General features: G+C 43.1%; 1 protein-coding gene across 2 annotated transcripts in view; it reads left to right on the plus strand.

Moving 5' to 3' along the window:
• Positions 1–21,188, plus strand: part of ATRN (attractin) — a 145,734-nt gene that overhangs the window by 117,997 nt on the left and 6,549 nt on the right. Inside the window, exons 26-28 of one of the 2 annotated variants that reach the window (XM_075563931.1) lie at positions 5,371–5,449; positions 12,372–12,479; positions 19,889–20,007. In XM_075563931.1, coding sequence (XP_075420046.1) covers positions 5,371–5,449; positions 12,372–12,479; positions 19,889–20,007 — 306 coding nt within the window. The remainder of the gene's footprint in view (positions 1–5,370; positions 5,450–12,371; positions 12,480–19,888; positions 20,008–21,188) is intronic. The other variant, XM_075563926.1, reaches the window with a different exon arrangement.

Here is a 21,188-nt window from a genome sequence, read left to right on the forward strand (position 1 = left end):
TATAATCCCACAAGACAAGGCTTTCATTGAGGGGAAACCTACATATAGAGGACCACATTTGGGCAAGAAGCACTGACAGTGGCCTGCTTTGTAATCTGTGTACACACCAGGGGTCTTTGTGCTAACACCAGTATATTCAAAAGAGGGTGGGTGACACTCACGTGAATGGAGAAGGGATCTGACACCTGTATTGCAGGCTGGGAGGGTGGGGGACGTAGTGGAAGGGAGAAGAAAGTGAAGTTTGAAAGTGATAGTCCTAGGGGGTTTACTGTAGTGATGGTTGGATTTGTACTTAAAGTAGTAAAATAGTAGCTGTTACCTGAGACAAGTCTGGGTGATGCCCCTCACTATGGGACAGGTTAATTTTGTCTAGTCAGACACGCTTGCTCAATCCCAGAGCTCTTAGCAGGTAGGACCCATTGTGGCTATACCTTAATCCCACAATGAAATAATACAATATTTGATCTTTGGTAAAAAAAACTTATTTCACTCAATAGAACATTTTCAAGGTTCATCTATGTTGTGCGATATTATTCGGACTTCATTTTCCTTTATGGCTGAGTGGTAGTCCATTGAATGTACATACCAAATATTATTGTCAATTCACTTGTTGATAGCCATTTAGTTTGTTTCTGCCTTTTGGCCATTGTGGCTAATGCTGCAGTGAGCTTTGATGTAGAGGTACCTATCTGTGTTACTGCTTTCAAGTCTCCTGGGTATATTCCTAGGAATAGAATTGATAGGTCATATTTTAGTGCCATGTTTAACTTTTCAAGGTAGCGCACGATTTTCCACAGCAACATTTATATTCCTACCAGCAGTAGATAAGGATTCCAGTTTCTCTACATCCTTGCCAAAATTTGTTTATATTTGTTTGTTTGAAAATTAGCCATCCTAGTAGAGATAAACTGATTATCTCATTGTGATTTTGATTTATTATATCTGTTGTGTGGGCCTAGCCTTTCAGAGAAAAAACCTCATGGTACTAGTTGACGGCTCACTTTTGAAAGAGTACAGAGGCCAAATTTTATCTCTCACTCATGCCAATTGGCACATGTACTATGTTCTTAGAATGTGTGTATGGAAGGAAAGGACCTCGCTGCCATGTACCAGCCCATTGAGGACTAGCCACTTCTGCCAGGTGGCAGGACACAGAATGGCATCAATCAGAATGATCAGAGAAGGAGCTTTCGGGATCATGGATTCTTGTGTGATAAACAAAAAATAAATGGTGTGTTCATCAGGTCTCCTTTTCAAAAGCTGAACTGTTGGAAAGAATCCAAATATGGCTTTCTGGAGTATAAGAACCAGAATTACACTTGGCTGAGAAGAATATTCTTTATTGAACATGAGGAAGAGGGTAACCTATGAAGTTAGCCAGATCTAGAAGCATTTAAGAGGAACATAAAAGGGCACAGGGAGGGTGTCCTGATAATCCCAAGTACTCAGAAGATCATATAATACAGGAACAAATAATTTGGGGAATGGTAAAGTTAATGATTCAAATGAGAAAATCATTGTGAGGTGAGTTGAAAATGGTACTTGGAGACTGGGCACAGTGAAGTAAACCAACCCCTACACCATCCACGGTTATCTTTGTGCCTTGGGATCCTTCTTCATTCTCAAGTGGCAGTCTCATGTATAGAAAACCATGGGTTACTCTGAGAATCAAGTGAAATAATGTATGTGAAAGGGCTTTGTAACCTGGGAGAAGATATGCTTTTGTTGGTTTGAGTGGTGATTTAGTAAGCATAGGAGAGACACATGCACATTCTCAGCATTGGCTGAAAAGTGCCACGGGGGGGGGGGGGGGCAGCACAGAGTGGGGATAAAAATAGAGAAATAGTGACGGTCTTATGAAAGTTTCACACCTCCTAGCCACAAGGAAGCATTGTGATGAGAACTTCTGGTATAGGCAAGATACAGTGCTCTCTTAGAAAAAAAATTTTTAAGTTTTATTGGCATATAATTCACATCACACAATTGAATGGTTTGACCTCATCCACATTTAGTGCTTCTAAATGCATGCTAGTGACTCCCAAAATCCGATCTTCAGCCTAAGTTTTCCCCGTCTGCAGTTGTGTGTCTGCCCAGGATTGCACCCCTACACTGGTCAATTTCTCACAACTCAGCCTGTCCAAAACTGAATCCTTGACCTGCTCTCTCTTACCCCTGCTCTCTCCAGAGCTTTTCCCCTCTCGATGGATAGTGGGCCCACCCTGTAGGCCACCAGATCAGTAACTGGTTTTCTCTCGCATACAAACTCCACATCCAACCCTCCAGGAATCCTGCTGTCTCTCCGTTCAGATGGTACCCAGATTCCAAAGTGTTTCTCGCAGCCCCACTTGACCACCTTGTTCAAGCCCCCATCATCTCTCATCTGGACCACTGGCCTCCCTGTTTCTACTGTCGATGCCCTAGTGGTCTTTTCAGTATGGGTTCCAGCCTGGCACTTAACTGCTCAAAGACCTGCCGGGCTCCCCCTTTCACTCAGTAAAGTCGCGTGCCTGCATGCCAGCAGGGTGCACCATGCTCTCATCCCCGCTGCTTCCATTGCCTCCTGTCCCTCCTCCTCCTTTATCTCTGGCCTCTGTCACCTCACTTAGCTATGCTGGCCACTGAAGGGTGTTCAAGCATGCCTAGGAAGGTCCTTAAGTCTTTGCACTGGGTGGTCCCTTTGCCTGAATGCACTTCTGGGGATAGCAGTTGAGTCGCCTCTCACCATTCCTCCTCCAAAGTCTCTTCAAATAGTACCCTCTTAATAAGGCCCACGCAGGCCTTCTGATTTCGGTAGCATTTACTACTACCACAGGCTCTCAAATTTGCTTATTTTGTTTCTGTTTGTCTCTTCTCCTGTTGAACTCTTTTTTTTTTTAATTTATTTTTTTTTTTACATTTTATTAGGGGCTCATACAATTCTTATCACAATCCATACATATACATATACATACATCAATTGTATAAAGCACGTCCGTACATTCTTTGCCCTAATCATTTTCTTTTTTTTAAAAATCTTTTTATTGGGGCTCATAAGGCTCTTATCACAATCTGTACATACATCAAATGAGCAAAGCACCCTTATACATTCGTTGCACTCATCACTCTCATAATTCACCTTCCACTTGGGTTCCTGGAATCAGCTCGGTTTCCCTTTTTTTCCCCCCATCCCCCTCCCTCCCCGATCCCACCCCTGGTCCCTTGATAGTTTATAAATAATTATTATATCTTATCTTACACTCCCCGGCGTCTCCCCTCACCCGCCTCCCCCTTGACAATCTCCCAGAGAGGAGGTTACACATAGATCTCCGAGATCGGTTCTCCCTTTCTACATGCCCTTCCCTCCTGGTGTCGCCACTCCCACCGCTGGTGTTGAAGGGTTCGTCTGTCCTAGATTCCCTGTGCCTCCAGATCCCCACTGCACCGCTGTACATCCTCTGGTACAACCAGGTCCGCAAGGCAAGTTAGAATTGGGGTCGTGATGATTGGAAGGGGAGGAAGCGTTCAGGTCCTGTTGAACTCTTAATTCATGAGAACAGTGATGCTCTGTTCATTGAGAGAGCCCACACACCTAAAACAGAGCCTGGTCTGGCCCTGTCACCATCGAGCCAGTGAAGAGGTTAAACTTTCATGGAGAAGGCAGGCTCAGCAGTGGCAGCACAGCTGAGGCACAGCAAAACGGGAACTGAAGGCTCCCCACTGAATGCTGGTCCAGTGTAGGACCCGTCTCTTTGTCAAGGTGCCCAGGAGAGAGGTCTGCACTCTTGTGCATTTGGGGGAAGCAGTGAGCTGCAGGCTCCTGCTCAGTCCACCTAGGGCCTTAGAGTGCCTCTCTCCAGCCAGGCTGGGAATGCCTCAGCATCTGTATGGGGGGTACCAAGACTGCCATTCACCAAGCTGATGACGTTACCCTGCAAGTGCTGAGCTTGGTAGAACAGTGAGAGCCAGCAGCCCAGCCAAGCCTCAGATCTGTGTAGGCTCTGAAAATCACTCTGAGCTGAACACCGTTTACAAGTTAATGCATTAAAATGCCATTGTTTCAATTATTTAAGCAGTTAGCTAAGAGGTTTAAGATTCTTCTGTTTAGCTAGAAGTTATTCTCTTTAGTCTATCCCAGTAGTATCTTTGAACACCTGGTTTATAGAGAGAACACTGACTCTCAAAATACATTTTTTTAAGTTGATGGCTTGAGAGTGATCGTTTTGAAGTTTGGGGTTTTTTTGTACTTAAATATATGGTAAGACCTGTGAAAGCTGGAACTTGTGTTAAGGTAGAAGCCTGTCAGAGAAGGAGACCTTAAATATATTCCACTAACTGAGAGCAATAGAAAAGTGGTAAGACTACCTGTCAACGGTAAAACACTTACGAGACCTGGAAACACAAGGCAGTCCCATTGTTCAAGTTCTCGCAGGTTTTGCTTTAATTGAATAAATCCAAGGGTGCTTCAAAAAGTTGTGGAAACACTCCATTATCTTTTGATTCCATTTTTCCACAAACTGTATGGGAGCCCCCTTGTATTGATTCTTACACATAAATGTATTTCTTCTGTATCAGAAGTTCGTAGTTACTTGTGTTAGTCCATGTAGACTAGAGAAACAAAGCCAGGGACACTCTTATGCGTGTAAGAGAGAGCTTTTACATAAAAGAGTAATTATATATTGAGGAAACATCCCAGCCCAGTCCAGATCAAGCCCATAAGTCCGATATTAGCCCATATGTCCAATACCAATCTATAAATTCCTCTTCAGACTCACGAAACACATACAATGATGCTGAATGCAGGAAGATCACAGGCCAGCGGGTAGAAAGTCTTGTGGATCCAGTGGCAGCGGAAGCATCTAAGTGCTGGCGTGGGTCTCCACATGGCTTCTTCAGCTCCAGGGCTACTGGCTGCCATCGTGTCTCCATATGACTTGTCAACAGGAGTGTGTAACAGAGAGAGTGTGCCTGGCTTCCAGTGAGCTTTTTATGTACTTAGCACCTCCAAATGAGGTCATCAAGCTGCGGCCTGATTGACAGGCTAGACTCCACCCCTTCGCAATTGACAGGAGATCATGTAACTGCCACATTACTCTAACAACTCTTCCCGTTTTTGCATGAACAAGCATTAAACAGCATGCTTATTGGAGGATTGTTCTTCTTAGCCTGTGATAAGCCATGATGGGATAAGCCCTGTAGGGACCACACGGTCTAGAGGGCAGGTCAGGAAGGTCAGCTTCCCAAAGGCTTATCACCTTGTTGCCCTTTGCTCACTGAACCATGCCTTGCCATAATGGCTCATCAGAATGGAGCGTGGAGTTGGGTTTGGGGGGCCATGTCCCTGCCTGTCCTGTCCTGGGCTGGAGTAATAACTGGTCCTTTCTTTTCCTGCAGTTGTTTCCTCTCTTTGCTCCTGGTGGCTGCTGTGGTTTGGAAGATCAAGCAAAGCTGCTGGGCGTCCAGGCGCAGAGAGGTAAGACTCAGTGGCTACGGATTCAAGAGCCCTCTAAGAGCTTTTTTTCCCTCTCTCTCTGTCATAAGCAAGGCAGTTTTAACTATTTTGTGATGATTGCTTTTTAACTATTTTGTGATGATTGCTTTTTTTTAACTATTTTGTGATGATTGCTTGGTCGATTGATTTTGCCATGAAAGGAATAGAATTCTTATTGATAAAAATAATGCTACTCTTTTTGCAGTGTGTATGCTTCTGTACACAGTAGGTTTTGATTAGTGCTATAAAATCTAATTAATGCTACAGGATCCAGTCTTTCAAAAAGGAAATTTTAGTATTGACTTACAGATGCCCAGGAGACTCTGTCAAAAATTCCAAATCTTTACCCTCAAAGGGTTTCCTAACGGGGTTGTGCCAGCACTTGATTGGGCCCATCCTTCTGAAGTAGCCTTTCAGGAGGATGTGGCCGAAATCGGCCTTTGAGGCATATCCAGAATGTCTCATTGTTCAAGGAAAGATTGGTGTGTGTCCAATTAAGTTTCTACCTGAGGGTTTCTTAATAGGATTTTTCCCCAGCATGCCATTTCAAAAGTAGCGTTAATAAGTAAATATATATAGTTTACAACATAAAGGCTTTTTCTAGTGTGACTTTGACTTGGACCACCTGCCACTCGTTCAGTTATCGTGTCTACTGCATCGTTTCTAGGGAACCTCCTTGGATTTCTGTATCGACTGACACCTTTGTTCTATCTAGATAGGAATATATAGATGCTTTCAGAGGAGAATGGGAGCGCATCTAAAAAGAATGGCTCTCAAGCACTCAGCACTGCTCTTAGTGCCTGCAGCAGGGTGAGGGAGGCTTCAGGCCGTCTGGGTTTACATCCCTTGGGCCATAATAAGACCTTTTCTGACCTCCTCAAGGTGTAATAATAGACCTCCACGGGTGTAATGTTATATCCCCTTTCGTGTCCTTATCTTTTCAATTCGGGGGACAACCACAGGGGCAGTGAGTCATTTAATGTGGCTCAACTTCACCAAACAACCCTATCCTGCATGTCCCTGGGTAAGAAGGTGGCGCAAGGTACTGATACGATTCACCAGTGAGTAACTGTGAACAGGATTCCCTGGAATGCCATCCTGCCAAGTACAAAATGAGCCCTCTGAGAAGCAGAAGGGAAGGATCTCATTATCAGCAGCAGTCAGGAGTGGAGAGTGTCCTTTGTACCCAAGATCCCTGAACAGTGACCCTCCTGGACCTAGAAGAATAGCTACACCAGCAGAACCAGGAACCCGAGAACGGAACATAGTGATGGATTTCCCAACCCACGAGCATGTGAAGCTGAGTGCTTTTGTGCAGCAGGCTGGCTTGCATAGTACAGTCCCTCTGGGCACTGAATTGGGGGAATTGGGCTTGCTGGCTCATGGAAGTGGAGTGGAGTGCTTTCTGGCTGAGGCTCACTGAAATGGGGTGCTTCTGAGTACTTAATATAAGAAATTGGGATGGATTATCCACAGAAGCAGAGCTGAGTGCCTTTGAGTTAAAGCAGCAGTTCTCAACTTGTGGGTTGCAACCCCTTTGGGTGTCGAATGACCCTTTCCAAAAGGTCGCCTGATTTATAACAGTAGCAAAATGACAGTGATGAAGTAGCCATGAAAATAATTGTATGGTTGGGGGGTCCCCACCACATGAGGAACTGCATGTAAGGGTCGTGGCATTGGGAAGATTGGAGTTAGGGCTTACTGGAGTGGGGTGCCTCTGGGGAGCTGAGTTTGCTGACAGTGGGAATTCAGTATGAAGGATGGAATGCCTTCAGATTGAGGTTTAGAGCAGAGTGGTATGCCCTCTGGGCATTTATCAGCAGCCTTAACAGAACATTAGACTGAGTCCTGGTAAACAGCTAAGCCATAAGCATTTCTCACCTGCATTACAGCTTGTTAACTTCCTTAAATAAACCCTTTAAGTATGAATTTTGTCCATGAGTTCTCTGTAGCCATTGCAATGGATCTTAGAACCTAGAGACCAAGGCAAGAATATTAAGACAACACAACAACATACTCAGAGAATTTTTGTTTGTTTTAATTGGAAATTTTCCATTATTTTTATTTTCATGAGTTTTTTGAAGCACCCGTCATATAGATTAAAACATTCACTATTTCAGCATCTTTTTGCGTGTAGCTTTTAGTGGCATTAACTATGTCCATCATATTTGGAATGGTCACCATCAAAGGTACTTTTTAATATCTCTGTTACACTATTTTTAAAATCTCATGGGATGATGTTCTAGAAAAAAAGAAAAAATATTATCCAAGTGGTATGAGAAAGAAGTTGGAAGCTACAAGAAACCAGTGACCAGGGAAGGAATGGAAAATGTGTCAAAGTAGTATTTCAAGAAAGGCATTAAACCCAGATAGTTTCATGGTTGAGATAAGTTTATAAAGATACTGTTTGTTTCTCCTTGGATGCTTATGGGCATTAACTCTATAAAATGCATAAGCCGTTTCAGAACAAGGAAAAGATGCAAGACTTAAAATATTCCTACTTCATTTCGTGCACAGAAACTTGGGTAGCACCAAAATTTAAATGTCGCCGTGTCCATGGGGAAGGAGAGTTCAGAAAAGGCAGGAGTGGGGGAGATGGTTTCAGTTGAAGAATGTACTTATTGTGAAGAATGTAAGTGTAGATATTACTGAATTGGTGGATGTATATTCTCAACAACAACAAATTAAATAAATGCCACTTGTGTAATGAAATAGATGTGCAACAGTTTGCCCATGGTTTGCTGTTAGAAAACCTACTAGACAATATCTGTAGGTTAAAAACATAAAATCTGAGTAACAGAAATGTCGGTGAAGGGACACAGTGGACAGTGTAAGATACGAAATAATAAAAACAATGTATAACTGATCATGGATTCACAAGGATGGGGTAGGGAAGGGGAAAAAGAGGAGCTTATACCAAGGGCTCAAATAGAAGATGTTTTGGAAATGATGATGGCAACATATGTATAAATATGCTTGATACAATTGATGTTTGGAATGTTATAAAAGCTGTAAAGAGCCCCCAATAAAATAACTTAATAAAATTTAAGTTATCAGTAGAGGCCAAGTAATATATAGTCATTTGTGAAATTCAACGCCATTCCTAATTTTAAAATAAAGTTTTTAGTGCAATTACAAATAATCTCTCCTTAACACTATAAAGACTATATAGATAACATCAGTCATGAAAAAGAAACATTAGAAGCTGTACCAATAAAATCTGGATAGGCATAGACATGAACAGAACTGGAAGTTGAGTATTTCTAAGTTCCAGACAATGATTTAGGTAACTTTACACACATTAGCTGATTTAGTCCTCACTACAACCCTGTGGAATAGGTGCTGCCTCGAGCTCCATCAAACAGATGAGGGGACTGAGGCTCGGAGAGGTGAAGGCACTTGCCATCGTCACACGGTTACTAAGAGCACGAAGCTTCAAAAGCAGAGCTACCCTCTCCGTGGCCCGTGGTCCGAGGTTCTGTGCCATTCCAAGTGCCAAGGTTTCAATAAGGCAAAACCTCACATCTGGTGCCCTTATGAGACACGTGGGAGGTGATGTATCTGGAAGTACTTATGAACCTGGCCCATTCAAAAACAGGAAGAAAAAAAATCCACTGCCACTGAGTTGATTCTGACTCATACTGACCTTGTAGAACAGAGGAGAACTGCCCCCTTGGATTACTGAGGGTGTGATTTTTATAAGGAGCCCTGGTGGCGCACATGTACTGCTATCTTCAGGTTCAGCCATTCAAAACAACCAGCCACTTCTCAGGAGAAAGGGCTTTCTGCTCCTATAAAAGGTTATAATCTCAGAAACCCACAGAGGCAGTTCTACTCTGTCCTATAGTATTGCTATGAGTCAACATCAACTCAATGCCAGTGAGTTTGGTGTTTTGTCTTTTAATTTTTGTCGGAGCAGACAACTCATTTTTTCCAAACAGAAGCTGGTGGGTTTGAACCTCAGATCTTACGCCCAGTGTGTAACCCACTACACCACCAGATCTCCTAAAAATGTAAAGGCTACTTCTCTTCATGGCAGGACGGTAAAGTTTCAATATCCTGAGTGAGATATGGTTAGCCACTCACTGTGGGCCAGGTGCACCATGGTAGTTAAATTATCCTATTTGCTCTAATGACAGGTGTGGGATAAAAATACATTTCAGAGAGGAAGAAACTGGAGCATAGCGCCTAAGCACATTTCCCATGGTCCAACAGATGGACAGCCCGGGGCTCCTATCCAAGCTGTCTCAATCTAGAGCCCTTGCTTGTCCCCTCTCCTTGCCAGACTTCCCGCTTGTTTATACCTTTAGCTTATACCTCCTTGCCAAATAAAGCATTCTCTTAGTGCCTGTTAACTGCATCGTGAGGGGCTGTTTTTTGTTGCTGTGTGAACACCTGGCTCACGTTTCAGCAAAAAGAGAAAGAGCTTGGCTTTGATAAAGTAATAAGATATGGAAGAAATAGGTTTACATCATTTATTTTATGTACCTAACAAGCAGGCATCAGTACCTTAAGTGTAGCAAATAAAGGACTTTTAAAACTATAGGGGGGGGAAATGAGCTGATGCCAGGGGCTCAAGTAGAAAGAAAATGTTTCGAAAAAGATGATTAGAACATGTAAAGATTTGTTTGACAAAATGGATAAATATATGGATGGTGATAAGAGCTGTAAGAACCCCCAATAAAATTAAATTAAAAAAAGAATTAAATTAAATTTTTTAAAAAGTGCACAACCTGTATAACTGTTTCCATCTACTAGCAGTTAACTACCTAAAAAGTTATTGTGCACATCCCCCTCAACTACCCCAACAAAATTGGAAGTAGTTGATAGCAAATACTAATGTAGCATTTCTCCCCGTAAATTTATAGTAAATCACAACTATCTTTTCTTTAAAAGAGATGTGCCTCTGCATTTTTGTGCACATATTACTATATCTGCAGGTCCACCTAGATAAGATAGGCTGGACAAACAATGTGAGAAGAAAATAACGGGACCAACGGTCCCGGAGGGACATGAGAGTGTGGGAGGTAGGGGAAGAGAGGAGGTGTTGGCCAACCCAGGGACAAGGGAACAACGAGTGGTTCAAAACCAGTGGAGGGAGAGGATGGGGGGACTGGTAGGGAGTGACCAAGGGCGAGGTAACTGAGAGGAATTACTGAAACCAGAATGAAGGCTGAACATGGTAGTGGGACAGGAGGAAAGCGTAAGGAAATAGAGGAAAGGAGTAGGAGGCAACGGGCATACATAGAAGCCTAAATACAGACATGTCATATGTAAATATATTTATGATTATGGGAGAAATAGACCTATGTGCATATATTTATAGGTTCATTAGTAGGGTAGCAGGTGGACATTGGGCTTCCTCACGCACACTTCCTCAATACAATAGCACCTTGCTCAGCTAAACGGTCATTCCATGATACTCACCTTCCCGACATGATGCTGAAGACAGACTTCTAGCTCGGAAGCAACAAAGCCCACAGAGAAGAAGCACACAAGCCTAAGTATGTTGAAGGGATCAGGTAGCAGACACCAAAGAACAAAAACCACCATTGTGTGATCACCTTCCCCACATAAGCGTTGAAGACGAATGTGTGCCTAAGTAAGTGTAGTGAAGAAGGCTGATGGTGCCCTGCTATGAGAGATGTAGCGTCTGGGGACTTAAAGGCTTGAAAGTAAACAAGCAGCCATCTAACCCAGAAGCAACAAAGCCCACATGGAAGCAGCACACCAACATGTGTGATCATGAAGGGCTGAGGGGACCAGGTTTCTAGCAACAAAGGCGGGGCGAAAAATCATATCATTGTGAATGAGGGGAGTGCACGATGGGGATCCAATGCCCATCTGTAGACAACTGGACATTCCTTGCAGAGGGGTCGTGGGGAGGAGATGAGTCACTCAGGGTTCAGTGTAGCAATAATGAAACTCAAAACCTTTCTCTAGTTCTTAAACACTTCCTCCCCCCCAATTATCATGATCCCAATTCTACCTTGCAAACCTGGTTAGACCAGAGAATGCACAGCAGTACAGTTGGGATCTGGAAACACAGGGAATCTAGGACAGATGAACCCCTCAGGACCAACGGTGAGAGTGGCGATACCGGGAGGGAAGGGGGTGTAGAAAGGGGGAACCGATCTCGGGAAACTACATGTAACCTCCTCTCTGGGGGATGGGCATCAGGAAAGTGGGTGAAGGGAGACTCCGGGCAGTGTAAGACAAGATAAAATAATTTATAAATTATTAAGGGTTCATGAGAGAGGGGGGACGGGAAGGGAAAAAAGGAAAATGAGCTGATTCCAAGAACCCAAGTGGAAGGCAAATTTGAGAATGATGAGAGCAACGAATGTATAAGGGTGCTTGATGTATGGATTGTGATAAGAGTTGTATGAACCCCAATAAAATGATTTATTAAAAAATAAAGCACACACAAAAAGAGATGTGCCATGTCAAGTTCCACACAGGGCTATTATTCATGGAAAACAAAATCAATAAATCTTCGTTGAATATTGGCAAAAGAAAAAAACTATAACAACAATACTATTATCACATCAACCCAAAGTAGTACTTCCTAATGTTTTCTGAAGGCGTCCTGATGATGCAGCAGTTAAGCAATCAGCTGCTAACTAAAAGGTGAGCATGTGTTGAACCCACTCCTTGAGAGAAAGACGTAGCCGTCCACTTCCATAAAGATGATGGTTTGGGGAACCCTACAAGCCAGTTCTGCTCTGCCTTATAGGATTTCTCTGAGTCGAATCCACGTGAAGGCAATGAGTGTTAGCTAATCCCTCGTCCGTCTTCATTCCCAATTGAATAGGGGGAAATGAGGTGTTTTTAATATGTAGTATTCTCTAGTAAAGTCTTAGCCTTCCTTGTGCTAATGTTTGCCGTATTATTTTTTCATTAGCAACTTCTTCGAGAGATGCAACAGATGGCCAGTCGTCCCTTTGCCTCTGTAAATGTTGCCTTGGAAACAGATGAGGAGCCCCCTGATCTTATTGGTGGAAGTATAAAGGTGAGGATTTGATTCACAAAGTCCTATCATTTAACTGCCCAAACTCACCCTCTCAGCCTGGGAAACCAGAGAGCAGGAACCTTACTCATCACAGCTTCTTTTTCCCTCCCTCTTTCTAACATTGAGCAAACCCTGGCTCTATCAGGCCTTCTTTCACTCTCCGCTTTGTGTCATTCTGCATTCTTGGCTCACAGAATGACTTGTCCGATTTCCTTATAAATATGTGGCATAATACTTGAAACTAGCTAAATCAAGCAGTACTGCATAGTTCTATTTTAGGGTTTTACTTAAAGAAGCAAAATCTTAATTCACAATCTACTTTGGGGAAAATAAATATCTTTAATCTCACCCTCCACCCCCTGGAAAAAGATGAAGAAGAATGCGAAGAGTTTCTCTTTGGGGCAAATGATGGCTTAGAGACTGGGGAACCTGCCCACACCGACAACCATGTACTGAATAAAACGTGCTTTTTAAAGCATGAAGGAACGAACAGGAAGTAGATGGCACTTCTAGAGATCATCTTTCTTTCCTCCCCACTACACCCCATCCCCCAAAAAGAATAAACCATGAGCCAGAAGTCAGATCCATGAGTGATGTAAAGTGATTCCAGATTGGTAACACCACACCTCCCAGCAAAAGTAGATGTAAATCCTCTCTGAAGAAAAGCATCCCAAATTCACCCCTAGAATATTCCAGATGAAACCATCAAAGATTACCCAGTCAGTATGAATTAGAAGTCAGTAGAAGCAATAGATTTGAATTTAGACAATACTCCAGTTGCTAGAATTGACATCTAAATGACCCAGTTTACCTCACACAATACGCAAAAACTAACTCAAAATGGATCAAAGACCTAAATGTTCTTCTTTAATGCTCCCTCACCCCCATGATCGTGACCCCAATTCTACCTGAGAAAGCTGGCTGCACCAGAGCATGTACACGGTACAGATCAGAGCTGGAAACACAGGGAATCCAGGACAGATAACCCCCTCAGGACCAATATTTTTTTGCTTTTTCTATAATCATTTTATTAGGGGCTCATACAACTCTTATCACAATCCATACACACATCAATTGTGTAAAGCACATCCGTACATTCATTGCCCTCATCATTCTCAAAACATATGCTCTCCACTTAAGCCCCTGGCATCAGCTCCTCATTTTTCCCCTCCCTTATGGACCCTTGATAATTTATAAAGTATTATTTTGTCATATCTTGGCACTGTTTGACGTCTCCCTTCACCCACTTTTCTGTCCGTCCCCCAGGGAGGAGGTCACATGTAGATCCTTGTAATTGGTTTCCCCTTTGCAACCCACCCTCTACCCTCCCAGTATCACCACTCACACCCCCTCGTCCTGAAGGGATCATCTGCCCTGGATTCCCTGTGTTTCCAGTTCCTAACTGCACCAGTGTACCTCCTTTGGTCTAGCCGGATTTGTAAGGTAGAATTGGGATCATGATAGTGGGAGGAGAGGAAGCATTTACGAGCTAGAGGAAAGTTGTATGTTTCATCATTGCTACCCTGCACCCTGACTGGCTCATCTTCTCCCCAAGACCCTTCTGTAAGGGGATGTCCAGTGGCTACAAATGGGCTTTGGGTCTCCACTCCGCACTCCCTTCCTCATTCACAGTGATAAGATTTTTTGTTCTGATGATGCCTGATACCTGATCCCTTCAACACCTGTGATCGCACAGGCTGGTGTGCTTCTTCCATGTGGGCTTTGTTGCTTCTTAGCTAGATGGCCGCTTGTTTACCTTCAAACCTTTGACCCCAGATGCTATCTCTTTTGATAGCCAAGCACCATCAGCTTTCTTCATATTTGTTTATGCACCCATTTGTCTTCAGCGATTGTATCATGGAGGTGAGCACACAATGATATGATTTTTTGTTCTTTGATACCTGATACCTAATCCCTTTGGCACCTAGTGATCACACAGGCTGGTGTGCTTTTTCCATGTGGGCTTTGTTGCTTCTGAGCTAGATGGCTGCTTGTTTACCTTCAAGCCTTTAAGACCCCAGATGCTGTATCTTTTGATAGATGGGCACCGTCAGCTTTCTTCACCACAATTGCTTATTCAACCGCTTTGTCTTCAGCAATTGTGTTGAAAAGGTGAGCATCATAGAATGCCAGTTTAATAGAACAAAGTATTCTGGCTTTAAGGGAGTACTTGAGTGGAGGCCCAATGCAGGACCAATAATGAGAGTAGCACACCAGGAGGGGAAGGGGAAGGTGGGGGGAGCAAGGGGAAACCAATCACAATGATCTACATGTAACCCCCTCCCAGGAGAATGGGCAACAGAAAAGTAGGTGAAGGGAGACATCGGTCATTTTAAGACTTGGAAAAATAATAATTTATAAATTATCAAGGGTTCATGAGGGAAAGAGGGGGTAGGGGGAGGGAAAAAAGTGAGAAGCTGATAGCAAGGGCTGAAGTCGAAAGAAAATGTTTTGAAAATGATGATGGCAACAAATGTAAACATGTGTTTGACACAATGAATGGATGTATAGATTGTGATAAGACCTGTATGAGCCCCCAATAAAATTTTTTTTTTAAAGACCTAACTGTTAAACCTAAAATTATAAAGTTCCTGGAAGATAACATAGGATCAATGCTTGGGGTCCTAATTTATGCCATAAATATATACTATCAAACAATGAAAAATTCACAAACAGAAGATAAACTAAGTAACTGGAACCTTCTAAAAATGCAATACACAATAGAGGGCTTCATGAAGTTCTTTTAAAATTCCATTGTCTTTTAATTCCATCTTCCCCAAAATATGTTGGTATCCTCTTATTTACTCACCAAAAGACTGCACCATAAACGTGAAAAGAGAGCCTACAGACTGGGAGAGAGTTTTAACGGTGACATTTCTGATAAGGGCCTATCACTCAAACATATAGAAAACTTAAATACCTCAGTAACAAAAAGACAAACAATCTAATCTAAACAGGCAAAGGACATAAACAGATTGTATTAGTCTGGGTAGACTAGAGAAACAAATTCATACACATAATGTACAAGAGCAATTGAATATTGAGAAAACATCCCAGCCCAGTCCAGATAAAGTCCCTAAGTCCAATATTAGTCCAGTACCAATCTATAAATTCCTTCATACTCACAAAACATATGCAATGACACCGAATGCAGGAAGATCACAGGCCTGTAGGTGGGAAGTCTTGTGGATCTAGTGGCAGTGGAAGCATCGCAGTGCTGGCAGGGGTCACCAGGTGGCTCTTTCAGCTCCAGAGCTCTAGCGTAACTCCACGTTTCTTCTCAATAGGAATGTCTCGCAAGGGAGTGAGTGTGTGTCCTGCCTCCAGCAAGGTATTTATCTCTGTACCACCTCTAAATGAGGTCATCAAGCTGCGACCTGGATGACAGGCTAAACTTCACCCCTTCACTCTTCAGTCTCAAGTTGACACCAGATGATGTAACCACCACACAGATACTTTGAAGAAAATGTTTAGGTGCTAACAAACACACAAAGAGGTGGTTACCATCAATTAGTCGTCGTCGTTGTGTGCCTTTGAGTTAGTTTCAACTCATAGGAGCCCTGCTTGGTGTGATTGAACTATGGAATTATATATACTTCCAATTAATAATAAATTTTTTTAACAATTTATTAGGGGCTCATACAACTCTTATCACAGTTCATACATATACATACATCAATTGTATAAAGCACATCTGTACAGTCTTTGCCCTAATCATTTTTTTTCTCCTCTTTTCTTTTTTTTACATTTTATTAGGGACTCATACAACTCTTATCACAATCCATACATATACATACATCAATTGTATAAAGCACATCCGTACATTCTTTGCCCTAATCACTCTCAAAGCATTTGCTCTCCACTTAAGCCCTTTGCATCAGGTCCTCTTTTTTTTCCCTCCCTCCCCACTCCCCCCTCCCTCATGTGCCCTTGGTAGTTTATACATCGTTATTTTGTCATATCTTGCCCTATCCGGAGTCTCCCTTCCCCCCCTTCTCTGCCGTCCCTCTCCCAGGGAGGAGGTCACATGTAGGTCCTTGTAATCGGTTCCCCCTTTCCAAACCACTGATCCTCAAAACTCCCAGCATCGCCCCTCACACCCCTGGTCCTGAAGGGATCATCCATTGTGAGGGGCTATTTAGGTGTGGGAGTGGTTTACTACGAGTAGAGCCCATCCATATAGACATATAGTTGTGGGCGTGTGTGTGTATGTGTGTGTGTATCTTTGTATGTGCTGCATGTGTACTCATGTATGATACAATACCTGAGGACACAGTTATGGACTATTGCCTTAAAACATTCTTTTAATTTGTAACTGAAGCCACTCCCAAAGATCACTTTCAGCCAAATAATAGACTGCCTTATAAAATAAACAGCATCCATGAAGAATGTGCTCCTTAGAACAGTCAACAAGGCCAAATGCTTGAAAGCACAGATGCGAAGGCCCAGAGGGGCAGGGAAACGAATGAATGGAAACGAGGAAGGTGGAGTGGGAATGGGAGAATGCTGACACATTGTAGGGATAGCAACCAATGTGATGGGACAATGTGTGGTTTTGGAGGGGGGTTAATCATTTTGTTGGGGGCCATTACCACAATCCATACATAATCCATGTGTCCAGCGCATTTGTACATTTGTTGTCATCATTTTCTTATTTCCTGAGCCCTCGGTATCAGCTCATCTTCCCCTCCCCCGCCCTCCCTCCCTTATGAACCCTTGATATATTTTTTTCATGTCTTACATCAACCACTGTCTCCCTTCACCCATTTTTCTGTTGTCCATCCCCCTTGGAGGGGATTATGTGTAGATCATAGTAATCTGTTCCCCCTTTCCCTCCCACCTTCCCCTTCCCCTCCTGGTTTTGCTGCTCTCATTAATGGTCCTTGGAACAATTTGTGTTTGAAGCGTTCAATGAAAAAACTAATTCACTGTGTAAACTTTCTCCTAAAACATAAAACTTTCCCCCAGTAAGGAAATATAGCTTAGTGAAATATGGTATGCTTGATGAAAAATAAAAGAATCATAAAGATGAGCTGTCAATGATAGTAAACAGTGGCCTAGCACATCCGAAGAACCAAATGGAATGTCTAGAAATGAAAAATAGAGTAATTGGGTTCATTTTTAATTGCGCGTGAAACAGCACATCCAACACAGATATGGAGAGAATTTATTAACTGAACAATGAAGCTGAAGAAATTACACGTGTGGCACAGAGAGAAATGGAAAGAAAAAGCAGAGGTTAAGTGTGGAAGATATAAGGTCCAACTGAAGTATGATTAGAGTTCTAGGGACATAGAGACAGTAGCTGCTTGGTTTCCAGCACTAATGTAACACCGAATATGAAGATCCTGGAAGCAAAACATCACAAGCAGGATTAGAGAAACTAAGGGGTTAGGAAAGGAAGCTGCAGTTGGATATATCATAGTGAGACTGCAGCACTCAAGAGACAGCAAGATCTTTGAAAAGGACAGAGCACCTACAAAGGATTGGCAGCTGAGAGCTGACTTCTCACCAAGCACGCCAGAAGCGAGAAAAGAGTGGAAGAATGTCTACCAGGTGCTGAAAGAAGAGAGCTGCCAACCTAGACCAGCCTGCTCCCTAAAATACCTTCCATGAGCAAGGATGAAATTAACTACCTTCAGACTAGAAGGAAAACAGTTTGCAACCAGCAAACCTGAAAAAGAGAAATGCCGAAAAGATGTACTAGATAGAAAATTACCCCAGGAGGAGGAACTGAAGTATAAGAAGGAATAATGAGTAAAGCGTACGCATACGTAAATCTGAGCGAAATTTCAAGAACAAAATAATAATTGATTTCAGGAAAAAGAAAGAGGCTGTGCACAGACCATGGCATAAAACATTGACTTGTCTTTCCTTCCAAGACACTACCTGGCTGTGCTCTTTGCCTGATCCTCTTCATCTGTGCAACAGCTTAACAGTGCTAGGCCCCCTGGCTCCTTTCATGCCTTTTACCCGTTCTCCGTCAGTGCTCTTCTCTGCTGCGGCTTTAAACACCATGACCTTCCCCGCCCACACCACGAGACTCCCAACGCATCGCTCTGGTTGCTTATTCCCTGTCCCCACAGGCATCTCAGGCTTCACATGTCTACAACAAACTGCATGTTGTTCCCCAGACCTCTTCCTTTGCCATGTCTTCCTTCACTCAGTCAATTTTTAGTTTCTCAGACAAAAACCATGGAATCATCCTTGACTTGCTCTTGGGCCTGTTCTCTCATTTGGCATCAGCATGTCTTTTTGGCTTTGTCTTCAAAAATATTTTCCAACAGCTGACACTGTTAGCGTAGACCATTATTCTTAAATTATTGCCGTAGCCTCAAAACCGGTTTCCCCACTTTGGTCATTTCAGTCATTTAAACAGTTCTCAGTGTATTGGCCAGATGGTGCTACTATGGTTTTCTTCACCTGTGTTTCAAGAAATTGACTGATGACATATTGTGGGATGTCACAGGTAGAGTTTTAAAGTTGTCCAGCAAGACCCCTATCCCATCATTATTCATTCAAACACTGTTGCAGTGTTGCTGCAAAGGGAGTTCTCAGACAAAGTGAAAGTCTCAAGATGGTGTTCTTGAGACATGCAGAGAGCTGTCTCTGGCTGCTAGAAAAAGAGGAAGCCGGAGACTCGAGTGTGCGAAGAACTGGGAGCCCTGCCGCTGATCTGAAAATGGAGGGGCCCTATGAGAAGGCCCCCTGGGAAAGAAAGTGGCCTCTGACCAACAGAAGGCAAGAAAATGGAGACTTCAGACCTGCAGCCTCAAGGAACTGGATTTTATCCATTTGAATGAGTTTGGAATCAAATTCTTCTCTTACGCATCAGAGCACAGGCCTTCCCAACACTTTGACTTAGGTCTTGAGAGGCTCTGAGCAAAAACCCTACCGAGTCCAACTGTGCTTCTGACCTGTTGAACTGTGACATAATAAATGGGTGTTGTTTCAAGTAACTAAACTTGTGGTGATTTGTGATACAACAAAGAAATACAGAGGGTGTCTTTTAAAACCACATCCAGAGGCTACAAAAGAAAATAAAGACATGCTTTTCAGAGAATATTTGGGGGTCCATTTGGTCGGCAGTCTGGCTCTTACAAGTGACAGGGCTCCTAAAACAGCTGAAGAACTTTCCATTTTTAAAAGTTCCTTTGTGTCCAGATCCTGTGTTTGATACAGATGTACTGAACTATTTGACCTACCTACTAAAGGAAGGTAGCTAACAATGTCATTCTTCTCACTGATGTTAAATGATTGTTACTAACTTTTATGTTTCACTTTCAGGATCTTACCTATAACGTATATTGTTCTGTGCACCTAGATTGATGCCATGGTAAGCACTAAATCATCATGACGTCGTCTGTGTACAGTAACGCTTTAGGTGATTCTCTGCCTTCCTCCACCAGACTGTTCCCAAGCCTATTGCGCTGGAGCCGTGCTTTGGCAACAAAGCTGCTGTCCTCTCTGTGTTTGTGAGGCTCCCTCGAGGCCTTGGTGGAATCCCTCCTCCTGGACAGTCAGGTGAGTAAATGGGAGTCTGTGGCAGACATGGTTTAGACAGGGGAGGAGCTGTGTACTGGATACTTCTCTGTACTAAAATTTGGGATAAAGGAAATATGGAACAGTACCCGCCTCTCTTCATTGCAGGGATTCAGTGAGGGATTCCTTTGTCATGTGTGTTCCCGAAACTCCTTGACCAAGATCCCCATTCACTTGTCCAGGAAGATGTCCAGAGTCCTCTTCACAGCCCCAGCTTCCTCAGCCTCTCAGTGATAGCTGATGCTTCTGATCACACCTTCCTGTGCTGCCAGAGTTTCTGAAGCCCCTTCAGTTCCCACTCACCCTCTCCTCCTGAGTCCTAAATCTCTCCCTCCGTCACTCTCCACATTCTCCCCCACATATCTCATCTATCCTCTGACTTCCAACTTCAAAGTTAATGTTTCTCAAATTGATATTTCTAGCACCACTGCCCTTTCTCTTGCCTTTTTACACTCTCACGGCATCCGAATACCCAACAGTGTTTCTTTTTCTTGTTTCTTTTCCAGCCCTTGCCAGCAGTTCAACTCAAATGACAGTACAAATGTAATTTTTAGTCTTCTCTCTTCTTATAATAACTTTCATGAACATTGGTACTGTGGGTGTTGGTGTTAGGCGTTAACAAGGTGGTTCTAACTCATAGCGCCCCCATGCATAACGTAACGCCCTCCCATTCCTGCACCATATGTGTAATCACTGCAGTATTTGAGCCTTGTCAGCCACTGGGCCAATTCCTCTCGTCAAGAGTCTCCTTTTCCCTGACCCTCTACTTGATCAAGCATGGTGTCCTCTGGGGACTGATCCTCCTGCTAACATGCTGAGTAAGACCTTTGCCGTGACACTTACTTGTCGATGTGTTGATGTGCATCCTGCCCTGCATGCTAGACGTTAAGCCAAGCACTTCACGTGGTAATATTTTGAGAAGTACCAATTGAAATGTTCCAGCAAGCTGGTGAAGCGCTAGAAGCACACCTATGCCAAGACATTTAGAAGTCAGCTTCTTAGCCAGCTGACTAGAAGAGATCCAGATTTTTCCAAAGAAAAGCGAATCCACAGAATGCAGAAATTACCAAGCCATGTCATTAATATCACATGCAAATGAATTTCTGAATATCATTCAACAGTGGTGTAGCAGTGCAGCAACAGGAATCTGCCAGAATTCAGGCCGGA

This window comes from Tenrec ecaudatus, chromosome 12, assembly GCF_050624435.1.
Source record: "Tenrec ecaudatus isolate mTenEca1 chromosome 12, mTenEca1.hap1, whole genome shotgun sequence".
NCBI classification, from domain to species: Eukaryota; Metazoa; Chordata; class Mammalia; order Afrosoricida; family Tenrecidae; genus Tenrec; species Tenrec ecaudatus.